Source organism: Peromyscus maniculatus, chromosome 11 (assembly GCF_049852395.1).
Source record: "Peromyscus maniculatus bairdii isolate BWxNUB_F1_BW_parent chromosome 11, HU_Pman_BW_mat_3.1, whole genome shotgun sequence".
Classification (NCBI taxonomy): Eukaryota; Metazoa; Chordata; class Mammalia; order Rodentia; family Cricetidae; genus Peromyscus; species Peromyscus maniculatus.
This window is the reverse complement of record NC_134862.1, coordinates 36,134,689-36,149,242: the sequence shown is the minus strand read 5'-3', so window position 1 is coordinate 36,149,242 and position 14,554 is coordinate 36,134,689. Positions and strand designations below refer to the sequence as shown.

The 14,554-nt window shown below is 42.2% G+C and overlaps 1 protein-coding gene across 18 annotated transcripts in view; it reads left to right on the top strand.

Annotated features, from left to right (window-relative positions):
* Nucleotides 1-14,554, top strand: part of Nckap5 (NCK associated protein 5) — a 934,454-nt gene that overhangs the window by 439,792 nt on the left and 480,108 nt on the right. For all 18 annotated transcript variants that reach the window (XM_076547254.1, XM_076547253.1, XM_076547264.1 and 15 more), the window contains one exon: nucleotides 12,236-12,369. In XM_076547254.1, coding sequence (XP_076403369.1) covers nucleotides 12,236-12,369 — 134 coding nt within the window. The remainder of the gene's footprint in view (nucleotides 1-12,235; nucleotides 12,370-14,554) is intronic.

Genomic DNA, 14,554 nt, shown 5'->3' with positions numbered 1-14,554 from the left:
AAACATCTGTAAGCACCTCTTTGTTCTCACCACTCTAAAGCACTTTCCCAAGATTTCTGTTTCCCTTTGATTGGAAGTTCTTTAGCAAGGGAAAGGTACTAATGTTTCCATCCGTAAAATAGCTCCTGCTGTGTTCAGTCAGGTCTGACAGAATGTTCCAGAAGAAACCACTTGTGAATGAGAGAGAGCTAAGCATTCAGCCAGGAGTGGGGACTAGGGAGAAGCTAGGGATTACAAAGCAGGCCCCTCTCAGCATGGTTCCCAACACTCGATTAAAGTATTCCCAGTAGACCTGTAGACACACCATGTCCAGTTCCTCAGTGAGCTTTGGTGTCCGGCTGCACTCTAGGCAGATGTTCTGTTAGTGTGGACTCCAGTTGCTGCTGGCGTATTTTTTATGAATGGTATTTATCATGTCTTCATTTGCTAACAACTGCTGTCACTGGGGACTAGTCCTATGGCATGACATTATCCTTCATTTACATGGTTGATCAAGGGCCAAGTATACTTTGAAAAGAGCCATCCAGTGAACTGGGGAGATAGTTCAGTATGTAAAGAGGTTGCCTCACTAGCATAAGGACCTCAGTGCAATCCCAGAACACACATACACACACACACACACACACACACACACACACACACACACACACCAAACACCAAACACCAAACAAACAAAAAGACTAGCCCCAAATTTTAGCACCAGGGAGGCAGAGACAGAAGATTCCCAGGGCTTTCTGACCAGCCAGCCTTGCCTAATTTGGGAGTTCCAGGCTACTGAGAGACCCAGTTTCAAAATATAAGGTAGAGAGTGGTCATGAAAAACACCCAAATTTGACCTCTGACTTCTACAGACATATGCACACATGTGTATACATGCATACATGTATAAATGGTTACTTAGATTTTTTTTAAGATAATACATTTCCCTTTTTTTAATTGATGAACTGTGTTTACTCAACACATATCTTAATGTTTAATGATTTTTTAAATAGAATGATATTTCCATAAAGCTTACCTCCAAGATTGGCACAAACTGAGTTTTCAGTATATAATATCTTTACCCTCTTCTAAGGTTGTTGATTCTGTGAAAGAGAACACTAAAGCATTGAACTGTAGCTAGCTCACAATTCCATGACGATCTTTTAACTGTTCTAACCGACCTTTTCATGATGAAATGTGAAAGTATGCATTTCCTAACAACATCAGGCGAACTTCTGGAAAGCATTTTAAAAAGTGTGAAATTCCTCCTCTAATCTGTCTGCTCTGAAACACTAGAAGCCAGTCCTGTAAACAGCAGGCCAGTTGTTCTCAAAGCTTTGTTTGAAGAAACAGTTCTATGTAAAGAAAAATCTCTGCAAGGCAATGGGAAGTGGGAAGGCCATCTGGAATGTTCTCCAGATGAATAAAAAGCATTTGTGGAAAATTAATATTAATTGCCAGGATCCTGCAAGCCACTTTGTGGCAGACTTAAACGCTTCAGCAGTAACTTGTACAGTCAGATGTTGACATTATAATTATTCTCTTATTTTAGAAGAGTGAATAATTATCATAGCAAACACTCTAATTTCCCATACACATAATTACACCCATTCACCGAGGAAAGACAGGAATATAAAGATTCCTAGTCTAAATAGGTTTTTTTTCCCTCTCTCACTGATCTACAAAACCAAGGGGGTTGAACAGAATGAACAGAAAATGTGCAATCTTAATAAATGCAATTCCAAATGCTCTGGAAGGAGAGTCCTAGATGAAATGAAATTTATGACTTAATAATTAATGAGTGAAAGGGACTGATCAGATGAGACGAATATCAAGTTGGATTTTTCATTCTCTGGGCTGTGGGGAGAAATCTGTAGACAGGGAATAAAAACAACACAGTAAACTGTATGACGGTTTAAAAATAAAGAACATTGTATATTATCCTCGGTGCCAGGATTAAGACTAAGAGTGGTTACTGGCTGTCAGCTGAAGAAAAAGTGGTGGGGTTCTAAGTCAGGAGGATTCAGCTACACTTAGCAAGTGCCTACTGCATAGTTTGGGACCACACAGGAGTGTGCTACCGAGATGGGCAGGTCCTTACCAAGCACAAGGCTTGGTCCTCTTCTCAACCCAACAGCATTTTAGAGGAGATGGGACATGGGTGTATGTGGCGTACTTAGCCAATGATAGGGTGATATGTGGTTCTAAAAAAGTGGAGCTAAACACAGAGAGTAGGAGAGATGACATGGACATAAGGCTCAGCAAACATGAAAGACAGGGCAGGCAGAAAGAATTCAGTGCTGTGGAATGCCATCTTCTGGGCAGGACATAGTCTTTACACATTAGCTCATAGCCTCTCTGGTTACCTGCACAAAACCTACACAAATTGAGCCCATCAGTAGTCTGTAGCATGAATCTTAAAAGTTCTTATTAATAAAATCAAACCTGAGACGAGTTATTGGGGTCCATGCTGGTAGATCAGAAGACAGAACAAGCCACAGCTATCTCACCTCGCCGGATCCTCAGCTGGTCCTGTTTCCTCAGACTGGAAACTTCTGAGTCCTCATCCCGAATGAATCTCAACTGAACTGTGTTGCTCCAAAGCCTGAAAGCTTCACCAGCCAAATGCTTAACCAGCCAAATGCCTCTAGTTTCTGGTCCTCACGCCTTATATATCTTTCTGCTGTCTATCACCACTCCCTGGGATTAAAGGCTGGCTTTCTGGGATTAAAGGCGTGTCACCATGCTTGGCTATTTCCAATGTGGCCTTGAACTCACAGAGATCCAGAGGGATTTCTGTCTCTGGAATACTAGGATTAAAGGCGTGTGCTATCACTGACTAGTGGCTTGTCTGTTCTCTGACCCCAGGTAAGTTTATTAAGGTACACAATATTTTGGTGAACACAATACCACCACAGTAGTCTGTCAGGGAAGAAGGATGGGCTCTCAAAGCTCCACCCTTCCCCAAGGACCTATAGCCAGTCAGTTAATATCAGTCAGGGAAAGAGACATTTTCTTCAGTGGTGTAGCTTTGGGTAAGTTTCCTATGGTCTTGTAAATAACTCTTTCCCCCATGACCTTACAAGCAGCTCTAATGATGTTGAACTGGTTATGCGTAATGTCAAAAAGGACTTGAAAGTACAAGGGACCTTGTTGAGAAAAAGAAGATAATCAGTGGGGAGAGAAGGACAGAACAGAAGGTGAAGGTGATCAAAATACTTTATATATGTGGATGAAAATCTCACAGTGAAGCCATTATGTATAATTAAAATGTGCTAAGAAAAATAAGTGTGTCAGAAGGTAGAATACACTGTAGAATATGTAGGCATGATGTAAGAGAAACCTGAAGAGAAAACATGGCAGGGGTTAACCTTTATGTGAAATATACCAGAGGTTCAAGACTGGAGACAAATGAAGAAGGACCTCTGAATCTTGTGTAATAGTGAATGAAGAGAAACAGAATTTCCATGACCCAGAACTAAATCAGCTATAAAATACATTAGTTCTTCGTTGGTCCTTGTGGGAACAGAGTGGTGTAGATAAAAGGCACAAACATAAACCCAAGGCCACTTGAATCTGAAAGATGTTTCAGAGCATAGCTCTACAAGTCCAGACTGCTGAGAGACCGACCTGCCACCCTTTTATGGACAGAATATACAGACTCCAAAGCAAAGAAATGGGAATTTAAGAATTCAGTTAAGTATGAAGGCACTTAATAAAATCGATTTCCAAGAATTCCCAGGAGGATAGAATAATTAATAGCTACTGTTAAATTGTGATCAATTGATGTAACAGCAGAGAAAGATCTGTGACTAAAGTTGACGAATGTGTCACTGACTTTTTCAAAGAGCTTGTTGGCCAAGTAAATGAAGCATTTCCTAAGTTAAGTTGAGAAATGAGCCTTCAGACCAGGGAAATTCAATGGGAAGACTGGTCTGTGAAGACTCTCTCTGAATTAGGCAGCTGTCTAAAGACAGCAGGTCTACCACCCAGTTTGTTTGTTAGCCAAAGTCTTGACTGTCTTGCTCAGTCCCATCATCATCATCATCATCATCATCATCATCATCATCATCATCATCATCATCATGATCATGTATTAAATTACCTATGTGGAAATGGTTTTCTGGAAGCTTGTTAAGTCGGAAAGACAGTGAGGCTGAATAGACCTCCCCAGGGCATGGAACCATTGTTCATGAATGATGCTGCCATGTTCATATCAGATGCTGTCTTTGCTTCTTTATGGTAGTCTCTGGCTTCCTGAACCCACACCAAGGATGTATTCCTTGTCCTGGTATCACTAGGATTTGGTTTTTCTCTTTAAAACTCACATAGACCTGTTATCCCTCTGAAGTCTGCTTTGTTACACCCCTTCACAGTTTTACATGACATTAAACATCTACCTTTTAACGGCCTTTCTTGCTCCCCATTGGCTAAGAAAAGCTATACATCTCACTCACCCAATGATCTGAAACCAGGAGGTCAGTTCCTTTCAGTCTTTGCCATGGGGCCCCCATGTCCGACTGACCCTGACCCTAGTATGTGTGTACCCAAATACACCATCTTGTTGAGATTATCTCATTACAGATGGTTGTGAGGCACCATGCGGTTGCTGGGTCTGGGGAAGGTGTATTGCAGTCCAGCAGTGTTCTCTGGAGCTCTGCTCAGTCAACCATCCAGGGTCCAGGAACAGAGAGCTCGCCCCTCCTGATCTCCGGTCTTCAGTATCCTTTCTTAGCCCCGCCTTATAGGTGTGACAGTTACCGAAGCCTCAGTGGGGGTTGGAACTTCCAGATCAAAGCTGGAATGGCTACCCACTACAAGATTATGCTTCATCTCTTCATCGTCTCGATATCATTAGTAATTCTATTTTTCCTGCTCGGGTTATGGCTGATTTTATGGCTGCATAAAATGTGGGAGTTGGAGGGAAGTTTAACTCTTTAGAGTGGGTCCATACAGAGTAAGTGTATTTCTGAAGTGCAGGTTCCCCTCCCCTACATTGATGTTTCAAAATATCTGACAGAAAAACAACTCAAGGAAGCAGAAGTTTATCTTGGCTCACACCAAGTATGGTCTATCAGAGTGGGGAGTCAGGGTTCAGGGGTATGTGTTAGCTGGTCACATTGCAGCTGTAGTTAGAATGTGGAGAGGTGAATGTTGCTGCCCAGCTCACTTCCTCCTCTGTATTCGGCCCAGGACCCGAGTCCATGGAATGGAGTCATCCCCCTTCTGGATGTGTGTTCCCACCTGTACTAACCTACTCTAGAAAGTCCTTTGTAAATGTGCCCAGTTTGTCTCCTGGGAGATTCTAGGTCCTTTCAAGTTTATGATACTATCCCACCAAGGCTGAAAAGCAAGAAGCTCCTGGGAAAACCAAAATGACAAGATAGATGATTAACCTCATGTCTTCTTTACTGCATGAATTAAGATGCTCTTAATGGTCAAAAGTATGAACACTTTTACATACGTACGTTTACTGCCTGCTTTTCTGGTTGTATGATGGTATCAAGACCATATTTGAATGATGTTATATTATGAATTAAATCTTACCATGTTGTTCTTCATTCAGAATTCTAATTGATAAGTAAAAGGATGATTGACTGTATGCAATAAAAATTATTAATTTTCTTAGCTGGTCATGGTGGCACATGCTTTTAATCCCAGCACTTGGGAAGCAGAGACAGGGAGATCTTGGTGAGTTTGAGGCCAACCTGCTCTGCACAGTGAGTACTAGGATAACTAGGGCTGTTACACAGAGAAGCAATGCTCAAAAACAAAACAAAACAAAATTTCTTTGTGTGATGCAGTCATCTGTGTGTACTGAAGTGTGAAGACCAGAGGTTGGTATTCGGTGTCTTCCTCCACCGATCTCCACTGTATTCCCTGCAACAGAGTCTTTCACTGAACCCAGAGCTTGTTTAACAGGCTAGTGGAACTAGCCACCTTGCTCTAACCTTCACACTTGGGGGACACATACTTTATCCACTGGGTCATCTTCCAGCCTAGAGATTTCTTTTGCTTAAGAAAAGTTATTCTCTTATACGACTCACCTGTGACTTTTCTTACAGGGCTCCCCCTTGACATGGCTAGCACTGAGCTGCATCCAACTGTCCGTATGTCCTCTTTGCCCTTGAAATTCCTGCCCATCCCTGCTCTGCTCCCTGCCCTCGTCTCTGTTATCCAAGTCACCCTTTGTCCCTCCTCTCACTTTAAAGAATCATGTTCTGTGTCTTTTTTTAGTTAGAATGAAAGCTGTGTCTCCCTCAGGTGATGTTATCAGCACTGTGGATATATCCTGTACTGTTTCTATCCGTGCATCACCAAATCCGATTCTGATTCTTCTGTTACAGCCAACAGTGCGTGCTTTAAAAAAATCAATGCCAAAGTTCTTTATCTGCATCTCAGCTTCTAGAATGACCGAATCTTTCATAACTAATGGAGATATTGAATCCAGAGGGCTTATGGGGAAAAATACTTCACAATTTGTCTGAAAAGCAAAAATGGGACCGCAATTAGATGCTGTAACTATAGCTTAATTTAGATCCATTTGACATGGGGTTGATAGAAATTGGTAGAGAGTTTTTAAATTAAAACTAGCTTTTTTTGTGAAAACATTAGTTTAATTTCTACACTGATGTGTTTGAATTATAGAACTCTCTCTCTCTGTGTGTGTGTGTGTGTGTGTGTGTATGTGTGTATGTGTGTGTGTGTGTATGTGTGTGTGTGTATGTGTGTGTGTATGTGTGTGTGTGTATGTGTGTGTGTGTATGTGTGTGTGTGTATGTGTGTGTGTGTATGTGTGTGTGTGTGTGTGTGTGTATGTGTGTATGTGTGTGTGTGTATATGTGTATGTGTGTGTGTGTGTGTGTGTGTGTGTGTGTGTGTGTGTGTATAGGAACACAGCCCTTGACTGTAGCTCCTTAGGTGCTATCCACCTTGGGTTTGTTTTTTGTTTGTTTGTTTGTTTTTGAGACAGACTCTTGTACTGTCCCTGGCCTGGGATACCCTGGTTTAGCTGTGTCAGGGACAAGGACAGAATCTCTAGTTAGTGGAAAAAATATAGACCCCCAGTAAGACAGGGAACTAGATCAGTTTACAGTCAGGTTGCCTAGCAACAGGACATTGAGTCAGAGCCCTTGACCCTCTCACCCTGTAAACATCCTATGCAAACATCCTGTTAGCTTGCCCCACCTTATGCAGATGACAGCTTCTTGCTCCCCCAACCCTTTGGAACTATATAAACCTTTCTGGAAGAAAAATAAAGGGCACCTTGATCAGAATCTAGACTTGGTGTCTTTTCCTTTGTATCTCCTGTCCCTACATTCCCTCCTTAGGGTGGTCGAGAACCCGTTGAAGCCCTGCAGGTGGGGCGTAGCTGGGCTGGCTGATCAGTGATCTCAGGAGTCTACTTGTCTCTGCCTGTCAACCATGCCCAGCTTCTTTTATCCCATGGTCCTTGGGTGGTCAAACTCAACTTTTTGTACTTGCAGAGTGAGGCCTTTCACGACTGAGTCATCTCCGCAGCCTGTCTTATGGACTTCTAAAGAATAAAAGCAATTGTTGCTTTAGATTTCAGTTAGGGAGAGAGGGGAAGGGGCCTGTAATTGGTAGGATGTTTCAGGGTGCACTGGATGTTGATTGGAAAACGCCTTTGGTATTTTGGACACCACTAGGCAAGTCTATGCCTATGTAGAAATTCTGAGTTCCGAAGTTGGTTGTCAGGCTTCCCTCCAAGGATACTTTACTGCAACTTTTTTCTGTAAGAGTCTTGGAGGAAATCAGGTTATCTGGGGAACAAACCCGTGTGTCCAGGATCCAGCCAACTCATTAATAAAATGCTTTTCTATTTTCAGACATCTTTCTTTTTTTCTGTTTTAATTTGAAGGAAAAATTCTGTTTGGAAACTACAGGCATGTTACTGTCAAATATTGATGGATTCCTTGAAATTCCACATGTAAGGAATATTTTTTAGTGAACTCCTGCCTTCATAATTTCACAATTTTAATTCTCTGCAATATTCTCTGTGGTGTGCATGCGTTCATGCGTGTGTGTGTGTGTGTGTGTGTGTGTGTGTGTGTGTGTATGTGTGTGTGTGTGTATGAGGTAGCAACATCAAATTGAACTGAAGATTATTCATGTGGAAAGAAAGTGATCCCTTATTAGATATTAGCCCCTTAAATATCATAGTGAAAAATCATATGATTTGTTTTTGTCTTTAGAGATAGTCGTGTATAGCCCAGGATACCCTCAAACTTCCTACGTAACCAAGGATGACCTTGGACTTCTGACTTCCTTTCTTCAGCCTTCCAGGTGTTGGGATTGCAGATAGGAGCCATGCCACCCAGTTTATGCTGTTCTGGGGATGGCACTCAGGGCCTTGGGCCTGATAGCAAGCACTCTGCAACTGAGCCACAGATGTAGCCGCTGTTCCTTTATTTTTTGAGTTAAGGAGGGTCACTGTTCTCTCTGCAGAACTTGTCACCTTCCATTACATGTGCTTTTGAGCTGTTTAATACATGGCTTTTCCATCTGACACCACCTCATCATGGACACAAAACCCAATCTTAGAAATTCCATAAAAAAGCAACTGTGAATGATCCTTCTATACAGTTAGTGTTTGTGTGTGATACTGATGAAGGGTTAGTTTTTCTTATTATGTTAAAAACATACAACATAAAATTTACCATTTTAACCATTTTTTTTTCAGAGAATTGGCTTTAGGACATTTTCCGTCCACAAATACACTTTCCATTGCTTTCCAAAGCTTCCAGAATGTCATATTCTAAGAAGACAGGGTAAAGATTTTATTCTGATTTGTCCTGATCTCAGTGAAAGTAAATGACTGGTAGAGTTCAGAGGGAACAAAGATAGGACTTAGCAAGAAAGCCAGCTCCAAAGTCAGCAAGAGGGAATATTTCTAGCACAACTGTGCATTACTTCATCCTCTAAAAATACATGTATATTTGCATAGGAAAGGTGATCCTAATCTCCTAATCTCAGACAAGTGTTGAATGTGATATATATAAATAAAACCAGAAAAGGGATCTTAGATGCAGTGGATGTTGTGGGTACTGTTGGGACTCAGAATTGGAGAGAGGGATGAAGTGATGCTGTGGAAGGGTATGTCTGAAGGTTGAGCCTGGGAAAAGCCCTTGGTGGCATCTCATGGACCATTATATAAGTGTATGAGTCTGTGTGTGTGTGTGTGTGTGTGTATGTGTGTGTGTGTGTGTTTGTGTGTGTGTGTTATGTCTGCCTGTGCATATGTGTGCAGAGGCAAGAGGAGGATGTCTTATGTCCTGCTCTGCCACGCTCTACCTCATTCCCTTGAGGCAAGGCCTCTCACTGACCTGGAGTGAGACTGCTTTAATGTAATCCTCCTGTGATCCTCCTGTCTCCCTTCCCAGTGCTGGGGTAACTGACCCATGTAGATTTTATGTGGGTGCTGGAGAGTCAGAGTCAAGTGCTCAAGCTTAATCAGCAAATCCTCTGACTCACTGAGCCATGTCCCTGGTGCTCAGGGGCCTTTTAACCAGAGGGAGCACATGGCCAAATCCCTGAGGCAGGGAAGTGTGTATTTTCAGAGTATGGCAATATACTTCTAGAGATATTCTGATATTTTCTTCATGGTCTTCAGGATAACTTTATCTCCATAAATTAGAGCTGGAGTTCTAGAGAGATGGATTAGTGGTTAAGAGCACTTGCTGGTCTTGCAGAGGACCGAGGTTTGTTTCTTAGCACCAATGGGCTGTCTTATAATTGTCCCTAATTCCTGTTACAGGGGATCTGATACCTTATTCCGAGCTTTGCAGGCACCAGGTACTCACATGGTGCACAGACATACATGTAGGCAAAACACTTACACCTGTAAAAATGGGTAGACTTAAAAAAAATCAAGCTGGAGAAAAGGCATCTTTGCTTTCTCTGTTCTTGCAGTGGCACATATTGAACTCTGGATATTCACGACAGAGTTACAACTTTTGATTTATCTCAACATGGAGCTCCTCACTTCTTTTCTTCCTCACACAGGGATGGATGTCCCCTATGGTGAACCATCACATACCTGACACTTACCATAGAATTGTATAATCTGTGCTCAGAGTGTTCCATTTAGCAGCAATGACTGCAGTTGAGTGCTGCAGTTGAGAAACAAGAACAAGAACAAAACATGAGGGAACTGGAGATGGCATTGCTGTGTCTGAGTCAGTATTGTAAGGAGGGTCTGCGCTATGTGCAGGAGCAGCTCTTACAGGCCTGAGGTATGTGCAGGAGCAGCTCTTCCAGGCCTGAGCTATGTGCAGGACCAGCTAGCTCTTCTGGCCTTGTCAGTTATGCATGTCCTTCTGTGAGATCAGCTATTTTGGCAGGATTATAAAAGAAATGAGTGGTTTGGCCTGCTTTTAACCTCTGAAAACCTGGTTGGACAAAATTAAAACAAATTCTTGAGCATTTTTCTCAACTCTGTATTCTAACTCAGGGCTACCTGTTTTTGTTTTTGTTTTTAAATCAGAACCCCCTTTTGACTGAGACATTTTTATATGACCACAGGTTATCAGGTGTATAAAATAAAATGGATGCTGACTGTAAATCATAGTTATTTGTTTAAAAACCATTCTTCAGTGTATATGTAATTTTACTATCTACTACAAATGGAAGCAGATTTTCATACTAATGAAATGGACTTCCTTGTTTATTTTTTTGACATCAAGAATTAAAACTCATGGCTAAATATTGAATATTGTAGTACACAGAATGTCTTGAATGTTTTCAGAGTTGATGGATATTATGATTTTGTATTCACCAATAATGAGTTCAGTGCTTCACATTAATACGTAGCATAATATGACAAAAGTATGTCCACAATCATTTCAGCAGTTGCTGGAAATTCTGTCTTAATCCCAAGCTATAATGCATTGAATTCCTTCTTGTAGGATGCTCGAGTAGGTAACTCCATAGCAAGAGTTAAACAAGCATCTGGACATAGTCCAGGGCAGAGAGATATTAATCGGATCCATACATACTGAGAAATGATGGCAGAAAACACCCTCTCCTCTGTAACTAAAGCGTTATGCTTCTGTAAGAGCAGTAGACTTTGTGTGGACAAAGAAACACTGCCATTTGCAAATAAGGGAGCTTTAAATCTGAGCCAAGGTGTTCAGGCAGTGTCTCTTGGTACTGCATGTCACACAGACAGCATGTGCAGTGTACATGCTGTGGCTTCAGAACCAAGGCTACAGGGAAACATCCAATGCAGCATGGACATGGGCTGCCACAAACACTTTGGATTCTTTATTTGTTTGACTTCGAATTAATTTTATTTGTTGAGTATTCATAAACTTTGTTTTCAAAAACTTTCATGACTCCCCCCCCCCCCCATATTCAGCCTGCGACTGAATTGTGGGATTCTGACCCACAATTTCAGAAGCTGTGGTCTAATTAACTTGAGATTCTTGGCCGTTCTATGCAAACAGTGACACTTCCTTTAAATGATATTCCAGAGATTGAAGAGATGAAGTCATTTTGAACAGACACTGATGCTTTAATATCTGAATGACTATGACTTTGATGGGAGTATGGGGTCATAGTTCCTTACAAAAGACAACTTGGCTTAATGGAAATTACCTCACTAACAGAGGAAAGCCATCCAGAGCTCAAATTCTTTCACCTTCAGGATTCTGTGATCCTGTGATCCTGTGTGTATTTATGCTTACCCATGGGGACCCATATGATGCCCGAGGATGGTGCTGAGTTATGTCCACATCATTTCTTCACTTTATTTTTTGATCCAGGGTCTCTTACTGAACATAGATTTTGCCTTTACAGCTAGAATGCCTGGTCAACAAGCTCCCGGTGTTCCACCTGTCTCTGGTCCCCAGCACTGGCATTATGAGTCCTTGTGGCTATGACAGCTTTTATGTTGGTGCTGGAGCTCTGAACTCAGGTCCTCTGCATACTTACAAGGCAAACATTTTATCTACCAAGCTTTTCCTCTAGATCAACGTTTCTATGATTTGAATACAAGTGTAGATCTTTGATCCTTGGTTTCCTGGTGTATAACAAGAGGTTAATAACAGAATTTACTTCACAAAACTGTTATCATTGTGTGTGTGTGTGCGCACGTGCGTGCATTTTATGTAGCTGGACACATAGCTGTGAATATGAAACTCAGGTTAGCACTTAAGAACCAGCAGCCAGCTCTCCTTATGTCTTATTTTGCTGCCAACCCCTTCTAAAGGCCATGCCTTTGTGTGTTTTGTAGCATGAGAAGCTGATACATGAGTTGGAAGAGGAACGACATTTACGGCTACAGAGTGAGGAGCGGTTGAGGGAGGTGACCCTGGAGTCAGAGCACAACAGGATCCAGATGCGTGGCCTGCAGCAGCAGTTTTCCAGGTACTGTCCCCCAGTGAGCATGCTGTTCCTGAGGTCTGGCCCCCTCTGCACCAATCAAACCTCTGACTGACTTTCTGAATGGCAAGCTTTTGTTGTCTTCAGAGAGCACTCCAACAATCCCAGCCTTCTATTCTGGCCAAACCATTCCCTTCACAGCTTGGTTAATCCCATGGAACTTAGTTCGACCTGACATGGGTTGTCTTTTCTTCCCTGATGCTTTCCCAGAGTGTTGTTCAGTGGGTTGGCTGTGGATTGAAGGTCTGTGGGTATGTCTGTGTACAGATGTCAGCTAGGACAATCAGATTTTGATGGTCATCCCAGTACTATTTTATCATGTGAATCTAATTATTTGGTAAATTCTTACTTTTTTCCTGAGTCGCCAAAAATAAATAATCATGGGTTTATTTTTTTTTTTAAAGATACCTACTTGGGGGAAGGTATTAAAAATGCACACTGCTCTTGTAGAGGACCCGAGTTCAGCTTCCAGAACTCACATCAAGCCGCTAACAACTGCCTGTAACTCCAGCTTGAGGGGATCCAATGCCTCCCTTTGGATTTCTTGGGCACCTGTACTCACATGCACATATTCCTTCCCCCAACACACACACACACATACATATTTCTACATAACTAAAAATCAATTTTTTAAGAAAGACATGACTGAATTTGAAAGGAAAGTTTTGAAAAAGTAGTCCTCCTTGGGCCTCGTTTTAGCATAGTCAGAAGTTTTGAATTCTAGTCAGTTAATACAGGGCCCAGTGATGGTACAACTTCCAGTCCTAAAATCTGTTCCATGCTAAAGGAGAAAACACAATTGTGCATGAAAGTCCTGAGTCGAGGTTCAGTTCTCCCGTGAGGGACAATCCACTTTCTTTATTAAAACTGGAAAACGTATTTTATTCCGAGTGTCTATACTGAGGTCATCTGAGGCCGTGACATGTTTGAGAAGTTGTCCTAAAATGTTAATGTGCATGAGCATGGTGTGGGGACCTGTATGCCCATTATGAAGCTTTTGGTGACAGTTGGCTATCTCCCTCTGTGGTGGCGGGGTCACCCCCATGCCTTGGCACACATGAGTCAGAGAACACCTTGGGTGTTAGTTTCCCACCTTTTCGGAGACAGTGTCTCTTGTCGCTGTCCCCTGCTGAATACCCCATGCTAGCTGGCCTGCAGGGATCCTGGAATTCACTTGTCTCTGCCCCCCACTTCCCCATGGGAGTGCTGGAAGTACAGACACACAGGCTCTCTTGTCTGCCTTTATTTGGGTTCTGGGGGTTTGAACTCAGGCTCTCACACTTGGACAGCCATTGCTTTACCTACTGAGCAGTCTCCCCCGCCCCCGCCCTGAGTTTTAATATGTGCTTCAGAGAGAGAGAGACCTCAGCTCCACCTTGAGATCATTTCCCTCACTGTGGTTGCTAACACACACTGTGGCTGCTCATGTCCTTGGTTTGGGGGCTTCAAAGAACATGGCAGGCAGGATGGATGACTCATCTGTATTCATGACTGTAATTTAATACTCTGTCAAACTCCTGAAATTACTCAGGTGGTATAGAAAAGCACTAATAAATGCTTTAACATTTCCATGGCCCTCCCCTCTCGTGCTGTGACTCCTACCCCCTTAACCGCAATTCTCCTCTCCTTTGTGTGCACTCTCACTTTCCGTGGAGTAGCCAGTAATAACAGAGGCTCTCCAGTTCAGCTTGAAGCACTGCCGTGCGATACTTACCGTTTTAATGATACAGGAAGGAAGCGGGCGGGGCTCACTCTTTGCACTATCTAATTGAGACATCTCTATATTCAAGCTATTGATTTCCGTGATGGGCCACATAAGACACAGTAAATTATTTTCATACGATGCTAGGTGATGCTGGGTCACCAGTTGTAAATCAAATGACAATCCCACATAGATTTGAGTTACACAAGAGTCCGAACTCTATCCTGGGCTGAAAGAGAAGATAATTATATGTACAATAAATAGCGGTTGGTTTCCCATCCTGCTTTTGTGAGGATATTTCCCACTGTAATCAGGTTTCTTATGTAGAGCTTAAATGGCCTTAAAAAGGTCAACTGTAATTACAGTTAAAGAACTAATAGAAATCAGCCAGGGAGGGGGGCATAGATAACAGATAATTACATGATAATTTGGGATCATTGAACTATTTTTGATGGCCTTTCTTTCACA